Consider the following 13,432-nt stretch of genomic DNA (forward strand, 5'->3'; position numbering starts at 1 on the left):
TCAAGCACAATCCACCAGTATTCACCGTCAAAAGGGTAAAGAACGCGCAGCATAATGGCTCTGAAAAACGTTGTCGATCGTGATTTCTCCGAGTCGCAGTGGGATACTGTCTTTGCTCTTGCCGACGCCTTTCTCGGGCCAGTGTCGATCGAGTCCCTCGTATCTGCTGTTCCTTCTTATACACTCAGAGACTTAAGTTATGAGTCTGCTTTGAAAAAATTTGCCACCGATAAACCCTCCAATTACAAAGATTCTTTCAAAGAGGATATTTGCAAAACTCTCTTGCCGTCACTTTCCCCGGATAGTTTTGCTGCAGTTCAGCAGGCCTTGAATATGCTCAACAACCGAGTGACATGTCTATTACTGACAGGGTACTCACAAGCATTTAAAAACCTTTCTACTGCGCAAAGAGAAGCTATCATCAAAGGATGGTCCACCTCTTGGATACCGTCGTATCGGCTCCTTTTTCGTACATTTCTCGCAATCAGTACTCTTCCTTATATTCACGTATCGGACCTTTGTGCTCAGATTATGAGATCCCCTTTTCGAAATCCCTATCTGAATGACCCGCAAAGATTTATGCAAAAGGAGTTCTACCGGTACAGTATGATCACTCAGCAGGAACTTGCACAGTCATCTTTCGATGTCGTCATTATTGGTTCAGGAAGCGGTGCCGCTGTGTCAGCGGCTCGTCTTGCACAGGCTGGATTCTCAGTTCTAGTACTTGAACGCGGTCGCTATTTCCATCAAGACGAGCTTACGATGAAGGACGCCGAAGCTCTTAATAATATGTTCGAGCATGGTGGTTTATTCCAATCTGAAGGCAACAACATTGCAATGCTGGCTGGATCCACCTTTGGCGGTGGTAGCACCGTCAACTGGAGTGCCTCGCTCAAGCCTAGTGCTCAAGTGCGTCGCGAGTGGGCATTTAAGCACGGTGCTGAATTTTATCTCACAAAGGACTATGAGCGTGCCTTGACTAATGTGTGTGAATTTATGGGCGTCTCGGATGAGCATATTGTGCATTCGCGTGCTAATCAGATTTTGATCAACGGATCAGAAAAACTCGGCTCGTCTTGTCTTGTCGTTCCTCAAAACACAGGCGGGTATGAACATCGTTGCGGATATTGTGGTAATGGATGCCGATACGGTGAGAAGCAAGGTGCCGTTGCGTGCTGGTTTGTTGAGGCGGCAAAACACGGCGCCAAGTTTCTTGATCAAGCTGAGGTCCTGACAGTAAAGCACAATTTTGGTAAAGCAACAGGCGTTGAAGTATCTGCTTATAATGGGCGGACACTTTTTGTTCCTGCAACTGTGGTGGTTTGTGCGGCAGGAACAATGAATACTCCTGGAGTTTTGATAAAGTCAGGTTTCCGCAATAAGAATATCGGTCAACATCTACATATCCATCCTACTTGCTTTGTGTATGGAGTTTGGAAAGATACCGACATGAATTTATACAATGAAGCAATCTTGACTGCGGTAAGCTATATTATTACAGTCATTCTAGTGCTTATAATGTGCGCACAGTTCTAACGAATCTGCAGGTGAATACCGAGCTTGAGGATATTGATGGACAAGGGTATGGTACGAAAATTGAGTGTATGCTTCATACACCCTCCATAATATATCCCGGATTCCCTTGGCAAGGAGCTGAATCATTGAAGAAGGGCTTTGCAAAGCATAACAATACTGCCTCTTTTATTGCGCTCGCCCGCGACAAGAATGAAGGAGAGGTGTTTGTGGATCCCAAGTCAGGTCGTAACGAGTTCAGGTACCAACTTGGTCAATTTGACCAAGAATCTTTGATTAAAGGTATTTAATGACGTTCTATGTACAAAAATGATTGATCAAATGACTAAATTTGGAATGATTAGGAGCCATCAAGACCGCGGAGATATGCTTAGCTGAATCTGCTGATGAGATATTCTTGACTGAAGCTGGCGTACCACCATTTATCCCAACTGACCTCGATCGTGAGCAAGGAATCCTTAGTCCTAACTTTCAAGCCTGGACAGATTGTGTGCGAAAGTATTTGGGCAGACCATTTAGCTCCATGATTGGTTCGGCCCATCAGATGAGCTCTTGTCGAATGGGATCTTCTCCTCGAACTTCTGCCACAAAAACAACAGGCGAATTGTGGGAGTGCAGTGACTTGTTTATTACAGATGCAAGTGTATTGCCGACAGCTAGCGGATGTAATCCGATGATTTCTGTGATGAGTACAGCCGAGATTATCTCGAAGAATATTGTCAAAAGACTGCATGATCTCAAATCTGAAGGAAATGGAATCACTCCAAGATTATAATTAGGTTTTTAGCTCTATCGCGAGCGTTCTTTTTTTTGCTGTTCAATTTCAAGGATTTGTACGAATGTGTATTGGACATGTGCTATCTAAATACAGTTACCTCTCATACTCTCTTTCTTTTTGGGCTTCATATAGATCACGATAAAAAGCAGGACTTAAAATATGACGACAAAATAATGGCAATCATTTTATGACCCGCCAAAATGTATACAAGTATTTTTTAGCTTTTCTCATCTTCACCCTCCATTTCAGCTGTTTCAATGACTGCTTTTAAATCTATCCGAGATCGCATTCCAACAAATCTTCGAGTTTCTCCAATATCGACTTTCAAGCAAACCATTTGTACCGTATACTTGCGGAATCTTTGCTGATAGTAACTCGTAAATTCCATAAACATACGTCTAGATTAGTATCTGGGCATGAGATACATGATAGTTGCAGACGTAATATATTTAGAGAGGGTCACATTTACATGGGGTTTGTGTACTTTGCTAAACTCCCAAACCTTAAATCTTGGGGAAAAAAAAATTTAGGCGCCTGGATTGTCTGCTCCCAAAGCCCAGCTTGGCAAAAAATTGTTATCCTTAGAGAGAGATTTTAGTTCCTGCTTTCTTCAAGATGATGAGATCAGTGTAAGTTTTATGATTTGGGCTTGCTCAATTATTGTGATTTGTGTACTGACTGTTATATGGCTTCAGGAAACCTCGTAATGCGCGATCAAAGCGAGCGCAGACAGCTCGTGAACCCAAGTTAATCGAAAATACCAAGAAAGCACTTACTGTGCGAGGATCAACTTGCAGCCTCAGAGTTCAGAATGCTATAGCTGAACTTGTATGGTTTATATTAATTGACTGAAATTTGTGGTGTGTATGTGAACTAACTTTTATCATAGGCGGCATACAAGCAACCTGATGTGAAGAAATTTCAAAAGAAGAATGAGATTCACCCATTTGAAGACGCTTCGTCGCTCGAGTTTTTCTCTCAAAAGAATGATGCCTCTTTGATCATGTTTGGATCTAGCTCTAAAAAGCGCCCGGACACAATTACGTTTTTCCGATCATTCAACTATCAGCTTCTTGACATGTTTGAACTGCGGATGCTCACTTACAAAGCCATTTCAGAGTTCAAGAAGATGTCAGTGAATGTAGGCATGAAGCCAATGTTCTCCTTTATTGGTCCTATTTTTGATTCTCATCCACACTACAAAATGATCAAGTCAATGTTCATGGATTTTTTCCGAGGCGAACAGATTTCGATGCTTGATCTCGCTGGTCTGCAATATATCATCCAGGTCTCAGCTGCTGGAGATGGAAATATCAGTGTTTACAGTGGAGATACCTCAGGATTGCCTGACATAAATTTCCGCGTTTATCAGCTGAAGACTTTCAAAAGCAAGACTCAGACTAAAGTACCTCGTGTAGAGTTGGAGGAGATAGGGCCTCGAATCGATTTTAAGCTTGGCCGAGTTCATGAAGCGGATTCTGATCTTATGAAACAGGCTATGCGTATTCCCAAACAGTTGCAGCCCAAGGACAAGAAAAATGTTGAGACTGACTTCATGGGAGATAAGGTTGCAACTATTCATGTCGGTAAGCAGGATCTTGGAACACTGCAGACTCGCAAGATGAAGGGATTGAAAAAGAGGCGGAAAGATGATTTTGAACCGAGTGGACCAATGCAAGAATTTGGGGACATTGATATTGTTTCTGAAGATGAAGATCAGCCTAGGAAAAAGAAACGTTGAATGTGAGACGTTTGCTTTGGGCGTTTGGTTAATGTGTGGTTAGAATAGTTTATTTAGTTAATTATGCCATTATATTAAGTCAATTATATATACAGTTATTTATAAGCGTAGATTTAAACATGATAAAAACGAGAAAGCCGAACTTTTAGACTCCTTCCAGAATACCTCATTCCAAAAATTTTAGTCGTGCGACGACTTCATAATGACTCTTTCGCAGGAGACGCTTTGTTGTCAACAAGACGAAGTAAGTTACGCATCAGCATGGTAATGGTTACCTTTCCAATAGATGGCACATACAAAGATGCTTTGGTCTTTACCGAGGGATCAAAATTCTAAAGATATATTAGTACAAATGTGGTTCATATTTAGCATGTCAAAATACAGACCTTGGCAGTGGAGAAGTTGACACAGACTGCACCATCTTTGATCGCATTAGTGGAAAATTTGTACGATTCCGATGGAACACCAGTAATAATGACATCAGAAATCTTCGCCGCGTCTTCGAGTTTCACTTCGACATCCGTTACCCGATGTCTATGAAGCTTAAGACCATCCCCACGAGTGAACATCTGGACTCCGTTAAGATCAAACGAATAGACAACAGCTCCATCATTGGCTAGCAAAGCGGCAAGCGGTCGGCCAACAATTTCACTGCGATTGACTACCGTGATTGTCTTTCCATAAAGGCGATTGCCATATGGCAGGATCATATTATAGACCCCAAGATACTCAAGAATTTTGACTAAGGCAAGAGGAGTGCATGGCAAAATGCTCTTCTTAGTCTTCTTATCATCCAAGTATCGAGAATTATGATAAAGATTCTGGATGTAGAGATGTGACAAGCCTTCGACGTCTTTGTCCTTAGATCTATACAAAAAAATTAGTAAGGCAAGAGACAGACAGATTTAACTTGAGATCATACACTACTTGCTGAAGATATTGATCCTGACGATTTCCAAAGACGGGGAAATATATCATGATTCCATCTACGGAGTCATCATCATTTGCTTGGAAAATTGCATCTTCCAAGTCCTCCTTGTCTACCTCTCTGAGCTCGAACTGGAATCCAGCCTCTTGACAGGTCTTGCCGGTCCATTCAGCGTACATTCTGGCGGCAGGATCCGAGTTAGCCAAAAACCCCACAAGTTTTGGGCTTCGACCTAAAACTTCGATTCCTTTTTTAATCTCGCTGGTGTATATTTTTGCGACTGAGCTGGCCAGGACGGTTTCTGTTCATAAGTTTAGATGGTAGGTCCCAAGTTTATACAAACCACAGTAACACTTACTACCTGCCGGAAACTCTGAGATAGAGCCAGATCGTGCGGTCATGTGTAAAAGTGACGGAAGTACGCGGCAAGATGTTTTTATTGGTAATTGAAGTATTTTATTTCAACCACTAATTTTACAAGTACTCGGAAGCCGATATTTCTCGAATGCGCGCGGCGTTCAAAGTTGGGACTTTTGAGCTCATTGCGGCTCGAAATTTTTTTTCTTAATGTTTTTGGGTTTTCTCTCAATTGAGATTAGCGCAGTTTTTCCAGGCAAATGCTCGCGTTCATAATTTTTCTTTGTCATACGCACAAGAAACTTTATATCTTTTTCTCGGCTCTTGAACATACTCCTTTTCTCTTATCGGTATCCTCTCTCTATTTTTTAAATAGCGGTAATTTCCAGCGCAGATATGAGCAAGCAGGTTATAGATCAGTACCTAGTCCTACTAGAGGGCTCACCAGACGATTCCGACCAGCTTGCACAGCAGATCTCAAACGGTAATGTTTCATTTAGCTCTACAGCATTCGCCAACCTCTAGTCTAACCAATATCCAGATATTCAATCCGGCTCCGTTCGCTTAGTTGATTTCGTGCAAAATCTGGGACAATATCTAACTGATGAAGATGTTGGAATAAGGAGAAAGTGTACGCTTTATTTTCAAGCTGCAGTTGAGTACTTTTACTGACTTCTATCAAATATTAGCACTCAGCTGTATTTCGACTGTACTTACCAAATTACCCGCTGCTCAGCTTAATTCCCGACAAAGTAGTATCTCCTGTATATATCATTTTCAGAATTGACATGGATCTAACGTGCATTTTGCCTCAGTAACCATGCTATCGACATTTCTAAATGAGAAGCTGGACGATGAAGAGTGTTTAACAGAAGCCTCAGCAGGGCTGATAGCGCTAATTACAATGGAGTCCATTTCCGCATCTTCCGTCAAAGATATCGCGTCTGCGTAATTATTCTCAAATTATTTTTCACCAACTAGGAAAGAATGCTAACAATCACAGGGTATTTACAAAAATCGACATGAAGAAACACCCTCAGGGGGTTCGCTATTCGGTGTATCAAATAATGGATAAATTGATTCAGAAGCACCTCTCGAGTACGCAGCTTGACTAAGCAGCTCATAGCTATATCTAACTTGACTCTCGTACAGCTCTAAAGTCTATTAACGAAACCACCATCAACGGACTTCTTCAACTCATCTCTGGCGAGAAAGATCCGCGTAATTTGATCGTGGTGTTCTCACTGCTCAAAATTATTGCTCAAGAATTTGAAATTCACGATTTCGCTGAGGTACATACTGTCTCTCGTCTTCGTTTTGTGCTTGTGATCGCTTTCTAATTTGAATATGTAGCCACTTTTCGACGCCAGCTTCTGCTATTTCCCAATCTCTTTTAGGCCGCCTCCTGATGATCCGTATGGAATTACAGCTGATGACTTGAAGCATAAATTAAGGTATTTTATGAATGGAATTTGAAAATATATCAGAGTGCTAATCATGGTACAGGGACGCTATTTCCGCGTCAACACTCTTCGCCCCCTTTACGTTCAGCAGCTTAGTTGAGAAGCTCAATTCCAGTTCAGTCGGCGTTAAAAAGGACACGATTCTTTCAATATCTGCATGCATCGAGAGTTATGGAACAGTTGTCGTCGGAAACTACTGGGAAAAGATCTTCAATTCTCTGAAATTTGAGGTTCTGCACGAAGGGGAGGAAGACATACCCGATATGATTTGCAATTTGCTGAAGGTGCTGACTAGAGTGCTTGCATTTGGACAGCTTCGTGTCATTGATGATTCACCGTTGGAAGCGTTCCTCAAGGTCGTTACTGCAGAATGCAAACCCCTCATGATAAACTTGGAATCGAGACAGTGTAAACCTGCAGGTCGAATTTTATCGTCAATAGCAGAGGCGTCGTACGTATCATTTGATGCAGTAGCGGAAGATGTTATTCCCCCCGTTCTTAAGTTGGTAGACTTTACGTCGTCCGCCACGTTGGCTCAGCAGAAGATAGCGCTCGAGTCATTGATGGCATTTGTCGAGGCCTCAGGAAATCTATACGGCTGGAAAATGGAGGCAGTGCGCACTTCCAAGAGAGAAAACGGTTTACTGCCATACAAGGATACATTATTCGAGATATTTTGTAAGGGATTTGTCAGTGTTCCTGCAGAAGAGGTTTCTTTCAAGTTACTGGCTCTACAAGGAGTAGTTCGAATGTCTCTATTGCACACGTTTTTGGATGAGAGTGAAATGGGATTAGTTGTTCAATATCTAGATGAAACTGTTTTAGTCGAACAAAATGAGACTTTGTGGTATGTATAGATTGGCAGGTCTTGTTTTATTTTCTTGCTAATTTTCATGCAGTTCTGCTGCACTATCTTCCCTGCAAGCTCTGGGACGCGTGAAAGCTGATTTGATTCTCAATATCGCTTTTCCTGCGTTTCTCTCTCAGCTGCCTGATCCTGAGTTGGGTGATGTTACCGGTGCACAGACTAGCAAAAAGCATTTTCGAGTAATTCTATCAGCATTAGCAGATCTTTGCTTCAGCAAAGGTATATTTGATATTTTGACCGTCAGATTACTTAATAGATTGCCTTCAGCTGCCAAATTCGATGACAAGTCTGCCACGTATACGCAATCAATCTTAGCTACTATTTTACTGGTTCTCCAGCGAAATGCTGGCGATAGTGATTGGGATAAAATCTTCTTCTTTGAAAGTTTAGTTCCGAAATTGACGTCCATCACGATAACTGCTGCCTTGGAGTTGAGTTCTCAATCGTATCCAGCGATCTATGCACCCGCTTCTGTTAGAATCGTGGCCAAAATTGTGAATCTTTTGGTTCGCTCTGTGCCGGCTGATTCACAAGTGGATTTTGCCATACAATTGTTCAAGTTGTTTTATTTGAGCGAAGAGTCGACTCTGATCAGTGAGCTGTATCGCTCTCAGGTTGCAACTGTATTCAAGCCCTTAGCTGCTGCATCATCCCCTGAAGGTCTGCTCGAACTTTTTACTGCTGCTGTGGCTGGCCTCCATTGTGAAGTTAAACTACCGGTTTCTTCAGCGTTCCAGTTTGCTTCCGATTTAATACCAGTGACTCTGGCCAATGAGAATTCCCGTGACCGTCTTGCCCTCCTGAGATTGATAACTCTTGTTGTAAATAAGTGGTTCAGCAAAAATGACGAAACGAAATATTTAGAAACTATCGTTGATGGATTGCGACAAAATTTGACCAACTCTAATGACATTGAGCTCTGCATTGGAAGTTTGGAGCAGCTATCATGGATTTTGAAAGCATATGTTTTGAAGAGTAACCGACAGGCATTTGAATCCATAGAGCAGATTCTCGGATTATTGCGTGATCCTGATATGGGTGCTTACGCGAGCAAATCTTGTGGAATCATGATTTCAGACGATGAAATTGTTGACAAGTCAAATTTTGTTGTCTCTAGACTGCTTTCTAAGCAGAGCTACTTCAGTTTTGTTATTCAGAAACTGGTGGATGGATTCAATTCGAGTGTGGATACAGTGCCTAAGAAGAATTATCTTGTTGCACTGTCAACGATTTTGCAGTATATGCCTGGCAAAATCGTACTTCCTCAGCTATCCACTTTTCTGCCGCTTCTACTTCAGTCTTTGTCATTAGATGATGCTCAGGTTAAGCTCGCATCCATTGACACGATCAGTGCTACTATGTCCGATGCGTCTTCTTTAATGAGCGAACATTTATCGACTGTTATTCCCAGATTATTGATGGCCACGACACCAAAACCTTCGAATCCAGCTGGCGTTCGGGTGGCAGCGCTAAATGCTCTGGGGATCTTTACGAAAACGATATCTGCAGACACTTTACGTCCTTACAGAGCGGATATTATCAGAAAGCTTGCTCCAGTGTTAGATGATCCAAAGCGCGAAGTACGCAAAGCTGGGGTAGATTGCAGACAAGCATACTATGCCATGGACGAGTAAAAAATATGTTGCTGTATATACTTTTCTAAAATGTTTTCTTGTATTTTATATTTTGACAGCTGCGTGTGCATTTGATTTTGGCGCTATACATATAGTTAATTGTGTAATATATGGTACAATAATCACATGATCTTAATATGGCATCTATGATGAATTCAGTTTTCTTAAATAACAGTTCCATCTGTCCTACTATATGCCACCATTCTAGTACATATCGTACTTAATCAAAAGTCGATCCTCAATATCCTCTAAGAGATATTCATGACTAGTCAGCTCAATATTCTCGGCCTCACTAAGGTGCAACTTGTAGACGTCCTGACCAGGCTGCATCCCAGGAATACCACCTGCCGCCATGTTCATACCACCCATATCCATGCCTCCGCTAGCAGAGTTGTTGCTACCAAGAATAATATCATAGACAGATCGTAAACCGAAAAGACAGAGGAAATACCACGATATTGAGGATACCCATCTAACGTCCAAGTCACGCGTCATAACGCCTGATTGTAAAATAGACTTGAATCTAATTGTGAGTGGGAACGGCAATTTCACTAATCATTAAGTTAGTCAAATACATAATAAAAATAAATAAATGTTGAATCGTAACGTACTCAAAATGAAGCCACTGAAAAAGAAGTTAATCCAGCTCATCAACAGAGTCTGAGGTACTATCATGACCATGTTTCCTTTGAGCATGTTGGCCATTTGATCCATTCCACCAGGCTCAGCTAGCGGATTAGCAGGCTGCTTAGGTTCATCCTTGTTTTTAAACGCTTCTTGATCTTTGAGAAAAATTCCATCCTTGAAAGCCTGAGTGAGATATAACTTTCTTGACAGGAATGAGGACTGCGGAATGAATTTTCCATTGCCCCTCAGACTCGCTCCTCGAGATAACGCTTGTCTAAATATATTATATTAACAAACAAACGCACTGGATGCTAAAAAAGAAAACAAAAAGCGTACTGTTCGCGGATAGTAAGTAGATCCAACTGCTTTGGCGTAGTCTGCAGCAACTGGGTAACATAATGACGCAGAATACCAACCAGAATCATGACCAGCAAGATGGGAAACAGAACCCAATCTCGCAGGCTCGAGTCAAGAACAAGATCTGGAGCAGCAGCCATTATATATAAAAATGTAAGATTGACCTATAATGCTGGAAGGCAGACAGTTCTAAAGACTTGGTTGAGACTACATACATTGCGTCTAAATCTAATTATCACGTGATTGATTTAAGTAATCAGGGTCAGGGCTTGAACTCATCGCGACTAATTGATATTTTTTCTCTTCGAACTTTTGAAAACTTCCAAAAAGAAGTATTTGAAGGTTGCAAAGTACTAATTATGGCTTCAGTACGCGCTGCAAAGAACCAGCTAACTACCCCGACTCAGCACTCTCGTTTTGAGCTTGGCGTTTGCATGGCAGTCTACTCTTGGGAAAACCTTACAGTAGCTGTGCAAAGTGGATGGGGTGGGCCTGACAGTGCCGATAAAAGAGACTGGCTGACTGGTTCTATTGTTGAGTTATATGGTATGACTGATTTGCAATGATATAAATGAATATTGATAGTTTCTAATGCTGTATTTGTAGAGACACATGACGAAGTTGACTCAGAAGATATCGAAAACCGATTGCTTCAAGTTATGGAAGACGAATTTGAAGTCTCTATTGAAGATGATTCCGCGTATGGCGTACGTTGTCGGGATGTTGTTAACTTGTGGGTGATAAAATCTAACTTTACTTGTTTTCAGGTCGCGGAGCAAATCGTTAAAATATTTACTCAGTGCAAAGAGAGTGACTTTTCACTGGTTGACAGCCTTTACCAGAAATATACAGCAAGACAGAATAGCCGGTCTACCAGTGCTCCGGTTCAAATAGTGGAGCAACCGGAAGTATCAGACGATGATGATTATTGAATCACGTTTTTTTGATTACTTTGTTCATACTAATTAGACTGCTTTGGTTTCGGCGTTTAAGATATCATTTTATGGTTTTTTTATTTTGCATACTGCTTTACGTTTTATGATTTTTTTGCACTCTACATCTGTTCGTTATTTAACATAAGATAGAGATTGAAGTTTCAACAAAAATTATTCATTCAATTAAACATCGGGCTCCACTAAATAAAATCAAATTCTTCATGCTTAGAAAATCTTACACAAATAAAAATAGATAATAACCTATTTACAGAAGCATTCCGCGAACAGTAATAAAGCCGTTATGCAATTCGATTTTCCATCCCTTGGCTGCTAGCGACTGAGAAATATATGGCAGCAGTCGTGCTCTCCCCTGGGCGCTATGTACACCCCGACCAGTAATTATTCGAAACGGCTGGCGAGGGCTTTCATTTCTTTCTCTTTGCCACCAGTCGTCAACGTATTCATGAGTGACCAGATTTGCTTCCTTAAGTCCAACACCATGTAAGTCAATAGAATGTGAGGTCGCTCTGTGACATGAAAAATTAGCACAATAATCAGGGGTTTGACCAAACAAATCAATCTTCATACGTTTTTTCAACTTTTGCTCTTGCATAGTCCAGGCGAAGGGCTTCAATATCGTTATTCAGATTCTTTGAAATCTCAGCATAGTATGTGGCAGCCCCAGAGTGCATGTTGCTGGTGTTCCGTCTCTTGTACAGATCTCTCGCTTTTGCTCTCGCTTCCTCTCGCGCAACTGCTTTCTCCTGAATCAAATCTTGATAGTTTGTCGACCCTGGCGTGCGGGACGGCGATTCAATACTTCGTTCTCTTACTATCAGCTGTCTTTCTTTCTTCGTATTTATCACCTCTGTAAAACCCGAAGAAAAGTCAGACGACAAAGATTTCTTTATTAAGCCCGAAGACTGAGAAGAGGAAATTTTCTTTGAGCCTTGCTTGGAATGGAACGTGGAATTTGTTGCTGCAGATTCCACAAATGAGATATCCTCTTTAGATTCCAAAGAGCTCTCAATCAGAAATATAGACAACTCTGTTGCTTTGTCGATATTATTTGCAGTGCAAGCTAAGACTTTGGCGTAGAGGGTGTCAGGCAATGTCGGAATTATACTTTTCAGAGTCTCCTGAGCATGCTTACTTTCGCGATTAGGAGGCTTACTCCAAGTTGTGACAGGCGCTCGCGAGGCGTAATTGATTAAGTGAAGCAGCGCTGTCACCGGCTTGTTAGGATATAATTCGTAAGCTTTTGATACGTTGTGAACAGACATGCCGAGCAATGATGCAATTTTCCAGGTCGATTCTGATTGGTCGTAAGCTTTTGATATAGCTTTGATTGCATTGCGATCGCGCTTCTTTTTTTTGGTAACTGATGTCCAGTCTTTCTCTGAGATGGAACGGCTTGAGCCTGAGAGAGAAGAAAGAGATGTAGAGCTGGAGAATTGAGAGCCAAATTCATTCAGATACAATAAGCTCAAAGCTTCATCTATCGCCTTCGATAAATCAAAATTGCGCTCTTCGAGAACAGCATTTAGTCTATCCTTGGAAAGAGTAGGAAAACTGTTCATCATAAAATGAAACTTCTCGTCGGGAGACTTTCTATCCATAATATCGATGGGGGTTTCATCAGCAGTCGAATCTGTATCCCAAGACATAAAATCCTGATTGGTATCATCACTTGAATCATCAGTATCATTCGCATCGCTGCCTCGCTGCCTTTCGTCTGCTTTATCAACTAGCATTTCATAGTACAAGAGCGAGCACTGTTCTCGTGCCAAATCCAGGTTTCCAAAATCCAAAGCAAGTGCGGCCACCAGTGAGCCGTCCAGATCTGGGAACTCATTTTGCAGAGTGCTGGATATGTTATGAGCGTCGGTTTCTGCCATAATCTATGTTTTTGCATTGGCAGTGTTTGCGGATAGAAGGTCTTGATTTATAGTAGGAAAGCAAACTCTGCCAATGCTGCAGGTAAGTTCTCTCATGTCGGTGATAACAAGCACTACGAATGCATATCAACTTCCGGATAACAACAAAAGGCTTGTTTCCCAAAAAAAATGTTTATTTGAACAAGGACTGTGGAGTTCGCGCTTGTAAAGAACAAGGCTTCATTTAGTCAATGATTATATAATGTTTAAACTTTATTTTTAGAGCAGCCAGCCAATCACGCTCATTGGAAAGAGCACGGAAGGCCCGTATTAC

The 13,432-nt window shown here is 41.5% G+C and overlaps 7 protein-coding genes across 7 annotated transcripts; 4 read left to right on the top strand and 3 right to left on the bottom strand.

Annotated features, from left to right (window-relative positions):
- Nucleotides 1-54: 54 nt before the first annotated feature.
- On the top strand, nt 55-2,778 carry V2V93DRAFT_342078 (uncharacterized protein; the record flags this gene model as incomplete). The annotated part of the gene is made up of 3 exons (XM_066907822.1): nt 55-1,500; nt 1,566-1,815; nt 1,878-2,778. The coding sequence occupies 3 exons, from the start codon at nt 55-57 to the stop codon at nt 2,306-2,308; spliced, it is 2,127 nt and encodes a 708-aa protein (XP_066768825.1). The 3' UTR covers nt 2,309-2,778.
- Nucleotides 2,779-2,870: 92 nt separating this feature from the next.
- Nucleotides 2,871-4,142, top strand: V2V93DRAFT_363232 (Brix domain-containing protein). The gene is made up of 3 exons (XM_066908550.1): nt 2,871-2,940; nt 3,007-3,139; nt 3,201-4,142. Exons 1-3 carry the CDS (start codon nt 2,927-2,929, stop codon nt 4,050-4,052), a joined length of 999 nt encoding a protein of 332 aa, XP_066768826.1. The 5' UTR covers nt 2,871-2,926; the 3' UTR covers nt 4,053-4,142.
- Nucleotides 4,090-5,511, bottom strand: V2V93DRAFT_363234 (uncharacterized protein). Its single transcript, XM_066908551.1, has 4 exons — nt 5,339-5,511; nt 4,975-5,281; nt 4,439-4,919; nt 4,090-4,384 (listed from the first exon to the last, which is right to left on the bottom strand). Exons 1-4 carry the CDS (start codon nt 5,379-5,381, stop codon nt 4,250-4,252), a joined length of 966 nt encoding a protein of 321 aa, XP_066768827.1. The 5' UTR covers nt 5,382-5,511; the 3' UTR covers nt 4,090-4,249.
- A 124-nt stretch (nt 5,512-5,635) lies between these two features.
- Nucleotides 5,636-9,443, top strand: V2V93DRAFT_363237 (Dos2-interacting transcription regulator of RNA-Pol-II-domain-containing protein). The gene is made up of 9 exons (XM_066908552.1): nt 5,636-5,821; nt 5,879-5,968; nt 6,027-6,089; nt 6,153-6,285; nt 6,341-6,435; nt 6,490-6,629; nt 6,691-6,791; nt 6,844-7,647; nt 7,700-9,443. Exons 1-9 carry the CDS (start codon nt 5,734-5,736, stop codon nt 9,300-9,302), a joined length of 3,117 nt encoding a protein of 1,038 aa, XP_066768828.1. The 5' UTR covers nt 5,636-5,733; the 3' UTR covers nt 9,303-9,443.
- On the bottom strand, nt 9,326-10,462 carry V2V93DRAFT_342088 (integral membrane protein DUF106-domain-containing protein). The gene is made up of 3 exons (XM_066907823.1): nt 10,266-10,462; nt 9,914-10,203; nt 9,326-9,853 (listed from the first exon to the last, which is right to left on the bottom strand). Exons 1-3 carry the CDS (start codon nt 10,424-10,426, stop codon nt 9,507-9,509), a joined length of 798 nt encoding a protein of 265 aa, XP_066768829.1. The 5' UTR covers nt 10,427-10,462; the 3' UTR covers nt 9,326-9,506.
- Nucleotides 10,463-10,617: 155 nt separating this feature from the next.
- On the top strand, nt 10,618-11,460 carry V2V93DRAFT_363241 (Pre-rRNA-processing protein TSR2-domain-containing protein). Its single transcript, XM_066908553.1, has 3 exons — nt 10,618-10,832; nt 10,893-10,993; nt 11,054-11,460. Exons 1-3 carry the CDS (start codon nt 10,646-10,648, stop codon nt 11,216-11,218), a joined length of 453 nt encoding a protein of 150 aa, XP_066768830.1. The 5' UTR covers nt 10,618-10,645; the 3' UTR covers nt 11,219-11,460.
- On the bottom strand, nt 11,396-13,314 carry V2V93DRAFT_363243 (uncharacterized protein). The gene is made up of 2 exons (XM_066908554.1): nt 11,810-13,314; nt 11,396-11,748 (listed from the first exon to the last, which is right to left on the bottom strand). Exons 1-2 carry the CDS (start codon nt 13,117-13,119, stop codon nt 11,487-11,489), a joined length of 1,572 nt encoding a protein of 523 aa, XP_066768831.1. The 5' UTR covers nt 13,120-13,314; the 3' UTR covers nt 11,396-11,486.
- Nucleotides 13,315-13,432: the final 118 nt, after the last annotated feature.

Source organism: Kockiozyma suomiensis (genome assembly GCF_038497685.1).
Source record: "Kockiozyma suomiensis strain NRRL Y-17356 unplaced genomic scaffold V2V93scaffold_1, whole genome shotgun sequence".
Taxonomy (NCBI): domain Eukaryota; kingdom Fungi; phylum Ascomycota; class Lipomycetes; order Lipomycetales; family Lipomycetaceae; genus Kockiozyma; species Kockiozyma suomiensis.

What these genes read in the sequence shown, in the direction of transcription:
- V2V93DRAFT_363232 (XM_066908550.1), top strand. An exon ending in AGAATGCTATAGCTGAACTT is followed by an intron (nt 3,140 to 3,200) that starts GTATGGTTTATA and finishes CTTTTATCATAG; the next exon opens with GCGGCATACAAGCAACCTGA.
- V2V93DRAFT_363234 (XM_066908551.1), bottom strand. Translation starts at nt 5,381, where the DNA reads ATGACCGCACGATCTGGCTCTATCTCAGAGTTTCCGGCAGGTA. An exon ending in CTCAGAGTTTCCGGCAGGTA is followed by an intron (nt 5,282 to 5,338) that starts GTAAGTGTTACT and finishes ACTTATGAACAG; the next exon opens with AAACCGTCCTGGCCAGCTCA. An exon ending in CAATATCTTCAGCAAGTAGT is followed by an intron (nt 4,920 to 4,974) that starts GTATGATCTCAA and finishes TTTTTTGTATAG; the next exon opens with ATCTAAGGACAAAGACGTCG.
- V2V93DRAFT_363237 (XM_066908552.1), top strand. Translation starts at nt 5,734, where the DNA reads ATGAGCAAGCAGGTTATAGATCAGTACCTAGTCCTACTAGAGGGCTCA. An exon ending in TGCACAGCAGATCTCAAACG is followed by an intron (nt 5,822 to 5,878) that starts GTAATGTTTCAT and finishes ACCAATATCCAG; the next exon opens with ATATTCAATCCGGCTCCGTT. An exon ending in GAACAAAATGAGACTTTGTG is followed by an intron (nt 7,648 to 7,699) that starts GTATGTATAGAT and finishes ATTTTCATGCAG; the next exon opens with TTCTGCTGCACTATCTTCCC.
- V2V93DRAFT_342088 (XM_066907823.1), bottom strand. Translation starts at nt 10,426, where the DNA reads ATGGCTGCTGCTCCAGATCTTGTTCTTGACTCGAGCCTGCGAGATTGG. An exon ending in CTACTTACTATCCGCGAACA is followed by an intron (nt 10,204 to 10,265) that starts GTACGCTTTTTG and finishes TAATATATTTAG; the next exon opens with ACAAGCGTTATCTCGAGGAG. An exon ending in TTTCAGTGGCTTCATTTTGA is followed by an intron (nt 9,854 to 9,913) that starts GTACGTTACGAT and finishes CTTAATGATTAG; the next exon opens with TGAAATTGCCGTTCCCACTC.
- V2V93DRAFT_363241 (XM_066908553.1), top strand. Translation starts at nt 10,646, where the DNA reads ATGGCTTCAGTACGCGCTGCAAAGAACCAGCTAACTACCCCGACTCAG. An exon ending in TTCTATTGTTGAGTTATATG is followed by an intron (nt 10,833 to 10,892) that starts GTATGACTGATT and finishes CTGTATTTGTAG; the next exon opens with AGACACATGACGAAGTTGAC. An exon ending in AAGATGATTCCGCGTATGGC is followed by an intron (nt 10,994 to 11,053) that starts GTACGTTGTCGG and finishes ACTTGTTTTCAG; the next exon opens with GTCGCGGAGCAAATCGTTAA.
- V2V93DRAFT_363243 (XM_066908554.1), bottom strand. Translation starts at nt 13,119, where the DNA reads ATGGCAGAAACCGACGCTCATAACATATCCAGCACTCTGCAAAATGAG. An exon ending in AGAGCAAAAGTTGAAAAAAC is followed by an intron (nt 11,749 to 11,809) that starts GTATGAAGATTG and finishes TTCATGTCACAG; the next exon opens with AGCGACCTCACATTCTATTG.